The 10,553-nt window shown below is 38.9% G+C and overlaps 1 protein-coding gene and 1 pseudogene across 1 annotated transcript in view; both read left to right on the top strand.

Annotated features, from left to right (window-relative positions):
* The window catches only part of ARHGAP32 (Rho GTPase activating protein 32), a 385,046-nt gene that overhangs the window by 312,802 nt on the left and 61,691 nt on the right, over window positions 1–10,553 (top strand). Inside the window, exon 11 of the mRNA XM_006901383.1 lies at window positions 4,782–4,931. Within this exon, the coding sequence (XP_006901445.1) occupies window positions 4,782–4,931 (150 nt within the window). The remainder of the gene's footprint in view (window positions 1–4,781; window positions 4,932–10,553) is intronic.
* On the top strand, window positions 9,102–9,930 carry LOC102847842 (annotated as a pseudogene).

Raw genomic sequence — 10,553 nt, 5'->3', positions numbered from 1 at the left:
TGGCTCCTTGGAGGCAAGGATTCTGAGGCTCCATCTAACATATTTCGGACATGTTTTGAGGAGAGACCGGTCCTTGGAGAAGGACATCATACTTGGGAGGGTGGAGGGGCAGCGCAGGAGAGGAAGGCCCTCTATGAGGTGGATTGATTCAGTGACTGGGATAATTGGGATGGGAGTGTCAGGACAGTGCGATTGGCACAGGACAGAGCAGAGTTTAGGGCTGTTGTACATAGGGTCTCTGAGTCGCAAGCGACTCAACGGCACATAACAACAACATTATTACTTCATTATTTATTGTGTTTGTGCTCTGTTACAGCAAGCAGCTTGTCCTATTCCTTTGCCTCCACACAGTTTTTATGCACCAGCTCCTCTAGAAGAGAAAGATGAGTAGTCTTCTGTCATGCAATTAGACTGCCTCCGAAAACCCATTGGAGGGTCAGCAATGGGTCGGTTCTAACTTGATGGCACACAACAACAACAGCTGATATACAGTTGCTTTTAATTAACTTGTTCCTAAATTGATAATACTTATACTTCACATTTCATTTCAAATATCTTGAAAAACTTGAGAGAAAATACTTTCTTAGCTCTGGTGACGTAGTGGAGAGAAGCTGCACTGTCATTGCAAGGCACACAGTTCAAATCCACCAGATATTTTGTAGGAGAAAGATGGACAGTCTTTTCCTGTGTGATTTTCTGCCTCTGAAAACCCTCTGTAGGTTCAACTATGAGTTGTTTCCAACTCAGTAACACACAATGGCAGCAGTAGCACAATAATTAATATAACAGTAATCAAGTTCATATGCAGTTTTCAAGTTCAAGAGATATTTTCATTAAATTCAGCATCAAAATGTACTTGTCTGATGTTAACATTTGTCTTCAGATTTCTAACCAATTACTAATATTTCAAACAGTAAATGGAAAGAACTTATTTCAGAAAATGTGATAGAATTAACTATATTTGGTTTGATATGATTATATTCTAAATAGAAGAGAAAAAAATGTTCATTCAGTGTTTTTTTGCGTGTCAGATAGTGATCCCAGCACTGGCAGTGACTTCCCTGTTTCAATATTTACACTGCTGTGGGGATATAGATATGTAGTAAACAAGTACAGAAGCAAGTAAGCTAATCAGAGAGAGCAGTAGAAGTATGGAATCATTGAGAGAAGGCAAGGCAGGATGGAAGTGAGCCTGCTTTAAAGAGAGCTATCAGTGAACCCTTACAGAGGAAGTGCCATTTGAGCTAAAACTGAAAATGCAGGGATGAATTATCCATACAGAGTTTTTGCAAGAACCATTTCAGGCAGAGGAAGTAACAAGTACAGAATCCTAAGTTTATTTGCAGTTAATTTGTGCTCATTAGAGTCCTCTAACTCTAGAGTATAATTTTTAACCTTTTTATATCCCTATGTCATTAAAATTTCATTGCAAAGTATGCAACAGTTTGTAAAAAATATTTGAAGACATTTCAGCATGTTTTTTTTTTCAATGAAATTGATACAGTATGTCTTTGGTCATACATTATATTCTAAGTGGTATAACACTGGTCTGTCCATTTGCTGTATAAAGATAACTTGTGGTTGCTGTGATGCTAAACACTGTCACTGATGTGTCAAATACAATAATGTTTACGCATTGTGGACAGTGTTTGGTGGAGCTCCCTGATTAAAAACATGCTTGGAAACAAGAGTGGCATCCAAGTCCAAAATAGCTTGCCTCCGGAAACTCTATGAATGTGAAGAAATGATGAAAGTCATACAAGTGTTCAGGTCTTTCATTCATAGTGTCACTATGAGTCATCTGTGACTCAGTGGCACTTAACAAGATCAACAACAACACGCCAGTATGGCAAATTAAAGCATAACAGGTATTTTTCTTCAATAGCAGCAACAAAAGAAAGTTACTATTCCTAGTAATAACCCTAACAAAAGATACCTAGAATGTATCCTTTAGTAAAGAAAATGTGAAAATTTTACTACGTGGAATAAAAAATTTCAAAAAATACACCTTTTTCTAAAAAGGACATACCTTGTTGCCAAGTGGAAATAATTTCACTTATTTGTTCTCTCATTGCTGTCATGTTGGAACTAACTCATAGCTGATCTTCTAACGGGTTTTCAGAGGCTGTAAATCACACTGGGAAAGACTGCTTATCTGTTTCCTTTGGAGCAGCTAATGAATTTGAACCACCTGACTTTAGGGTGACAGTCCAGTTCCTTACCTACTAAGCCACTGGAGCATTTTTCTGATAGTATAGAAGTTAAAATTCTAATTTATTGTGTAATGCTAGAGAAAACAAAGATTCTCACCACTGGATCAATTTGCAGCATCTTGATAGGCAGCTTGCTTGGCTCCACAATCAACATTCTTAGTACCAGCAGTCAGGAAGTCAAAAGATGAATTTACACTGGGAAAATCTGCTGTCGGGGATCTCTCTAGAGTTCTGAAGATGTCAGTCTAGAGACTAAGGTGCACTTCATCCAGGCCATGGTCTTCTTTGCATCAGAAAGCTGAAAAATAACTAAGGATAATAGAAGAATAATTGATGGCTGTGAGCTGTGGTGCTGGAGAAGAGTATTGAATATACCATATACTGCTAGGAGAACAAACAGGTTCATCATGGAGAAGATGAAACCAGGCTCTTCCTTGGAGGCAAGGATTTTTTTCAATGTATTTATTTATTTTGAAGCTTTGTCTGACATACTTTGGACATGTTGCAAGGAAGGACCAATCCTTGGAGATGGACATCATGTTTGGAAGGGTGGAGGGACAGCACAAGACAGAAGGACCCTGGATTGACCCTCAGTTGACTCAGTAACTGGAGTAATTAGGGCAGGTGTGTCAGTCAGGGACAGTAAGTTTGGCTCAAAATGGAGCAGAGTTCAGAGTTGTTGTACATAGGGTTGCTATGAGTTACACGCAACTTGACATGCACCAACAACAACAAATTGTTGTAGGTAAAACTAATTTTTTAAAAACAATTTGGTTAAAAAGAAAGTTGATTTAGTTTCATGTGAAAACAGGTGAGATTAAACACGGCCAGTTTAATGACCACTCCTTACCCAAAATTCCTAATACATAAACTAGAAGGTACTATAACTGATAGCTTAATTTAAAAAAAAAACAATATGGTGACAACATGTATCACACACTTCTGAGCAGATCCAAGTATATCAATTTCTCCTTAGCAATCACATATATTTACAAAGACATGGGAAGGCAGTGAAGATTTTAAAGTAAAGAAACTCAAAATGATGCTATAATTTTACCAGATTTAGAGCATGCCTCAAGTATCATCAAAAATAGATTGATAATTCTACCCAAAATTTAAACAATTGATAGAGAAAATATGCCCCTTATCCCCTTTGTGTACTTTCTAGAGTGGCCATCTCATCTTGGTTGCTCAGAGACTTTCTTGGTTACTACTCTAGAAGTTTCTTGTCTCGGACATGGGCAGATGAGAATGGTTGCACACCCTAATATAATCACTTAGTCCTCACCAAAAATATTCTGTGTCTGCAAATATTATTTACTATAAAATGGAAAATAACAGAGCCCATATGCCTCCTCTAGTCCTGCATCCTCCTGAAGACCCATCTCAGTCCATACTTTACCCTCGGCATCCAGAGTCCTCTCAGTAAGTGCCATAAGCTCAGAGAAGCATTGGAATTTGAAGTAGGATTCAGTAACACTCCCAGTAACATCTGCAAACACCAGAAGGTTAAAGCCACATAGCTTAGTACTCTGCAACTCTTTCTGAGCTCATGATATTGTTGATTTTAAATTGTCATAATAGGCTGAACTTTTAGCAAAAGGCCCTTCTCTCTGCATTTGTCTCTTACGTTCTTTCCTTGTTATCTCTCTGACATATTGATTGACCTCAGTGACATTGTCCAGAAAGGGCTGTGCATTACCAAAGACCACCAGTGGCTCCAAGGAAGAAAGGCGAGGAGTCCCCTCCTCTGTGATGTACAGCTAGCAATCAGCTAGAGTCGGTGATGAGTTACTTCTAACTTGAAGGCAGAGACTTGGCTTGAACAATTGAATAGTGGAAATATTCTTATTATATACTTATTTATAAATTACCCCTTTTTATATATTTTTAATACTCTAGATAAATGTTAACAGAAGATCTGTAAACTGATAGGAAATTGTTTCTATTTTTAGCTATACTTATGGAATTGCAATATGTGATGCAAATAGAGTTTTTTATATTCTTTCTTTGTCATCACACAGAAGGAGATGGCTCGTCTTTCTCTTACAGAGTCATTGGTGGATTTGAGCCACCAGGGAGGCGTGTTCTTTGGATTAACAGGGCATCTCCCTTCAGACTAAGCCACTCATTTAGTTCAGACTAAGAACTCATTTAGAAGTGGACTCAAAATACAAACTACCCTTTCACTATTTTATCTTACTTATTTTGAAGACTTCAAAAGAAATAAATAATAGTAAAGCTATACCTATAGTGATATTATATTCTTAGATCAAACTTCATTTTAAAAGTCACTGATTATGACATTTAAATGTATTTAAAATCTCATCAGGTAAAATCATAAGCTAGTAAAAAGAAAATATTGAATTTTGATACTTTATAAAACCAGTGTTACCTGAACTTCCAATGTTAAGTTCTTTCAGAATATAAAGTGTTTGTACCAAGAGTTTTATAATCATCCTAGCGATACAATAATTTCTTTAATTTTAAAATGTAACTTGCTGTTCCAATTAAGATATTTTTGTCTTTATTAGTTTTTGTTGTTGTGTTTTGTTTTTGTTTCTCTAGTGTCTAAGAAGCACGGCAAGCTCATTACTTTCTTACGCACATTCATGAAGTCTCGTCCAACGAAACAGAAATTGAAGCAGCGAGGAATCTTGAAAGAGAGGGTGTTTGGTTGTGACCTGGGAGAACACCTCCTGAACTCTGGTTTTGAAGGTAAAAACAAAATGTCTCGGCACATCATCTTGGCTTCATACTGGATTCCTATAAAGTAGATGAGGTTTATCTATAACTGTTTTATTCCAGCTGAGAAGTTTATAGAACTTTCTTAGGTACTCTTCTTACTGTTGTTGCTCTGTATCATCAAGTCATAACCAACCCACAGCTGATCCTCCAATGCCAGAGGCAGTAAATTACAAAAAAGAAGATTGTCCATCCTTTTCCCACACAGCAGCTGGTGAATTTGAACCCTGTGTCTTTGGGATGACAGTCTAGTTTTTCACTTTACCACTAGGCCTCCAGAGCGTCATCTTACTGTTAGTACAGTCCAGAAAATAGATGAAGATATATTGCATTATTATTCTTTATGGTTAGTACAGTCCAGGGTGGGGGGGGGCGTATGGAGTCATCCTTTGAAATAAGAGAACATTATTTAGGAAGAATTAGATGGTCACAAAAGGTTGTGACAGAAGATACATTACCTTATTATTATTATTCTTTATACCTGGATTTTTCAGCCTGTTTTTCATATTGTGAAAGGAGCAGTACTTAACATGGGCATGGCTGAGTCTGACTTCTGCCTCCGTCATAAAGGGGAACTGTTCCACATCAATAATATCCATAGCACCATGCAAATAGCTACACAGCCAGACATGCCACCTCCCATGCTCCTGCACCTATTTGTTCCAGTCATTGGGTCTGATGTTTATTGTAATTTGGCTCACAGGCTTTACTCTCAATTGTGAGGTTTATTAGAAAAATATTTTGGAGAGTGGGGAAGGCAAAGAATATCATACAGTGCAAGTCCAAGTTTAGTCCCAGGCCAGGTTAACAAGACACTAACAGTCCAGGTTCAGTTCAGAAGCACAAAAGCAAGAAGCCTCTAATATCCTCAGTCGTCCAGCAGACTTCATCTCAGAGCAGTTACAAGTCAGCTTTTAATTCAGTCATCCAGGAAGCAAAACATTTAACTGTGGTCTTTATTTCCAGCTTTCTTCTGGTACACCTTGCCACATTCTCTTCACAGCAATACCACAAAAGTCTCTTCACCCTCTCACCACCACCATCACTTGCCTTTTCTCACAGTGTGGAAAACACTCTCTTGTATTGGTCCCACAGCTGATGATGATTTACAAGACCACGTGTGCACAGTTAAGGTACCTGGAAACCATGCCCCCCGAACAGGGGCTAATGTAACACCTAGAAAAGCCAATTTTCAAGGTTCCTGACAACCAACCTATCATATTTTATTCTAACTAATTTTATTGCTTCTTGGGGGTGGAAATCATAACATTGAGATTATAAAATTTGAAAACTAGTTTCCAGAGTTCTAGAACTAAAAGAATTACATTACTTTTCTATATATTAAATTTGGAGTTAAATATTTGTTGCTTATGGATGTATGCATGAATAGACTTTCTTCTGGTCTTTTTTTTTAACATTTCCTTCTGTCTCCTTTTGACATGTTAGAATACTAAGGAAGTGTCTTTCTAGAGTTGGTTATGATTTATAGAATTTTGAAAGAAGATGGGAAAGTCTTTTCTGTGTCTTCTCACAAGACCATTCATGTTCCGAGCTACCCGCACAAGAGTCCATATGGCGTTGTTCTGGTTCCCGTCGTAACTTAAAAGGGAAACTTCCACAGTGTCCGGAGCCCTTGATGTCCTGCAGATGAAGGAGGAGGATGTCCTCAAATTCCTTGCAGCAGGAACGTATTTGGGCAGCACCAGCCTTGACTTCCAAATGGAACAGTATATCTACAAAAGGAAAAGTGATGGCATCTACATCATAACCCTGAAGAGGACCTGGAAGAAGCTGCTCTTGGCTGCTCGCGCCATTGTTGCCATTGAAAATTCAGCCGATGTCAGTGTCATTTCCTCCAGAAATACAGTCCAGAGAGCTGTTCTGAAGTTTGCTGCTGCTACTGAGGCCACTCCTATTGCTGGGCACTTCACTCCTGGAACCTTCACTAACCAGATCCAGGCAGCCTTCGGGGAGCCTCATCTTCTGGTGGTTACTGATCCCAGGTCTGACCACCAGCCTCTGACAAAAGCATCTTACGTTAACTTGCCCACCATTGCCCTGTGTAACACAGATTCTCCTCTGCGTTATGTAGACATTGCTATCCCGTACAACAATAAGGTAGTTCACTCTGTGGGTCTGATGTGGTGGATGCTGACCCGGGAAGTCCTGCGCATGTGTGGCACAATCTCCCGGGAGCACCTGTTGGGAGGTCATGCCCGATCTGTACAGAGATCCGGAAGAGATTGAAAAGGAAGAACAGGCTGCTGCTGAAGAGACTGTGACCAAGGAAGAGTTTCAGGGAGAATGGACGGCCCCTGCTCCTGAATTCACTGCTGCTCAGCCTGAAGTTACAGACTAGTCCAAAGGCGTCCCGGTGCCTTCTGTGCTGATTCAGCAGTTCCCTACTGAAGCCTGGAGCGCTCAGCCTGCAACTGAAGACTGGTCTGCAGCCCCCACTGCTCAAGCCACTGAGTGGGTGGGCACCACCATGGAATGGTCTTAAACTGCCTTTTAAAAAGTGGGAATAAAGTCGACGGAAAATAAACAATGTGTTTCAGAAAAAAAAATAAAATAAAAAGGAAGACGATTCATGAAGACCATTGACAGTATCAGTAATACTCATTGATAATACTAATACAATAAGTAACTATTAGTAATATAAATCAAAGGGTTAAGGCCTCTTTCATAGGTTAAAGAAGACAAATGAGCATATATTTTATATAAACTGCATCGTGTTTCTTGAGAGAACAAATATTATATTAAATCGTTATTATTTTAAGATTAATATTAACATAAATCACTTTCTAAAGCAAAACCCCAACAGATTATTTTTGCAAGTGGAAAATAATACCTTGTGGGAGAAAGTATAATGTGAGCAGATATTAGAAGAATATTAAAAAATAAAGTGTTGTTAGTACAGAGAATTAAATGTCTAAAAAGAACTTAGAATATTAAAAAATAGTTCTCATAAAGAGAAAAAATTCATTATGACAGATTACAGTTTAAAACCAGAAGTTATTTATTAAATATATATTGAAAAGAATATTAAAAAATGCCTACTTTATGATAAAGTGAAAATATACTCCAAATGTATTAAAGAGCTAATAATTTTTAACTTAAAGAAATAGAAATGTGAAATGACTATTTTCAGATGCAAAAATGATGATAGCTTTTTCAGGGTTAAGCAAGAAAACCATAATTACAAACAAACAGGTAGCTTAAAAGGTATAACTTAGGAAAAAAAAAGGTATAACTTAAATGTAATGAAAAATAATAACAAAGGTCAAGAAACACACTGTGGTCAGGTTGATTCCAACTCAATCACAGCTTCTAACTCAAGAGTAAAACTCTTTGCCTTTGAGTTACAGCTAACGCTCCAGTGGTTTTCTGATAGTATAGATCATTTGGGATGAGATTGTCCATCTTTCCCCTGCAGAGTAAAACTCCCTTACAGGTTTTCCAAGGCTGTAGTTCTTTGTGGAAAGAGCCAGCTACGTATTTCTCCCACACAGCAGCTGGTGGATTCAAACAGATGACGTTTTGTTAGTGGGGTTGGAGTGCCAATCCAAAAATGTTCAAATCCACCAGCTGCTCCACAGGAGAACGATGGACAGTCTCCTCCCATGTGGTTTACAGCCTCTGAAAACCTACTCGAGGGTCAGCTATGAGTCAGTTTCAACTCAACATCAGTGAGGTTTGATGGTTTTCCATTAGCAGCCCAATGTTTAATTCACTGGGCCACCAAAGCTCCTTAATCATACAGGAAGGGGACTACAGACTGGGAAAATACTCATTTTCGGCCAGGACCTGAGAATCTGGCGTGAATAGAGGTTGTGGAACCCATGGCGGGTGCTCAAGAGCTGGGCCAGGCGGTGGCACCAGGCAGCAAGAGGTAGGCAGAGCAGGAGCATGGTGCAGGGACAACGGGGTGAGGATCTTCCAGGGGCTAAGTGGTACAGGAGGCTCCGGGAGAAAGGTGAGCAGCTCCTGCCACTGTGTTCTGGTTTTGCGGTGTGCTCTGATACTGCAAGTAACTCTACGGTCGGCTCCAGCTCTCCAGTCTGCAGAAGACAGAGTTTTCTTGACTTCTGTGGTTTTTGGAAGATCGAGCAACTTGCTTTACATTCTTGCTCTTTACTTTCAACTGAACTGGCTAATATTCACAAAATCTACCCCCTTAATAAGCTAAATCTTACAGAAGACATTGGCCAAGACAATCACCAAACAGGAAGTCTGTGGTCTTGCAGTTCTTCAAATTGCGTCAGTAAAGTGATGCCACCGAGGAAGTAGCAAAGACCTGCATCTGGGGATGACTTATCTCCCAAGAAGAGTAGGAATGATAGCATGTTTAGAAAATATGATTCAACTAGAATAAAGACTGAAGAAGAAGAAGAAGCCTTTTCAAGCAAGCAATGCTTAGAATGGTTCTATGAATATACACGTACTGATGATGTTGTAGGGCCTGAAGGCATGGAGAAATATGAAGATTGGTGTTGAACCAGAAAATGTAGTTATGCTTGTCCTAGTCTGGAAGCTGGATGCACAAAACATGGGTTATTTTACACCACAAGAATGGTTAAAAAGAATGATTTCTCTAAAATGTGATATAAGAGAGAAACTAAAAACTACTTTGGAATGCTTAAGATCATTATTAAATGATTCTACAAACTTTAAACTTATTTACAGATACGAGTTTGATTTTGCATGGGAACAGGACCAGCACAGCCTAGACATAAACACTACCAAGTGCATGTTGGGACTGTTATTAGGATAAATCTGGTCCCTTTCTCCAGTTTTTCACCAATTTTTAGAGCAATCAAAATACAAATTTATTAACAAAGACAAGTGGTGCAAAGTGCTAGAGTTCAGCAGGACAATTAATCTTGACCTTAGCAACTATGATGAAGATGGAGTGTAGCCCATTTTGCTGGACGAGTTTGTGGAATGGTATAAAGATAAACAGATGTCATAGGACTTGACACAGCAGCGAGAGAGTCACTGTTACCACAGCTATGTCAACCATTAGCCATAAATTGCTATTTGTGTCAAAGCGCGTGCTGCTTTTCTTGCACTCTTCCCCTCTTTAGGGACCTTGTGGTGTTTGCTATTGAATGGGCTTGCTCTGCTTGCTATATGACACTGTTCTCTTGGAAGGCTGTTTTGCAGTTTCCACTTACGCTACACATTGTGAATTTGCCAGCGTCCTCACTGTGACTATGTGTATATTGCTGTTAAATTTTTTTTACTTGTATAAAAAGAACAGGCTTCACCTAGAGAGTATTTCTGTAAAAATGATTTTGTGGCATATTTCTAGTCCCCTTTTTCAAATGAACCTTTTTTTATTTTAGTTGGTCTCAATTGTAGCATTTTCAAAAGCAAGACAAAACAGCTCTTAGCAGAAGCAAGCCTTGCCAGAATTAACCTTACTGCTTAAGAGGCCAAATTTTGGAAGGAGGAGGAGGGAAGCTCTAACTTCGCAGCAACATACGCCAAATGTAATTTGGTTTACTTAACAAGTAGCACATTAAAGTGATCAAAGTTGTAATTTGAACATAGAGTCTTGTACCTTGCAACAAATTGTTTCTACCATCCACC

Source organism: Elephantulus edwardii, unplaced genomic scaffold (assembly GCF_000299155.1).
Source record: "Elephantulus edwardii isolate Elephantulus edwardi_28Jun2011 unplaced genomic scaffold, EleEdw1.0 scaffold00323, whole genome shotgun sequence".
In the NCBI taxonomy this organism is placed as follows: domain Eukaryota; kingdom Metazoa; phylum Chordata; class Mammalia; order Macroscelidea; family Macroscelididae; genus Elephantulus; species Elephantulus edwardii.
The sequence above is the reverse complement of the archived record's forward strand: the minus strand, read 5'-3'. Positions and strand labels throughout refer to the sequence as shown.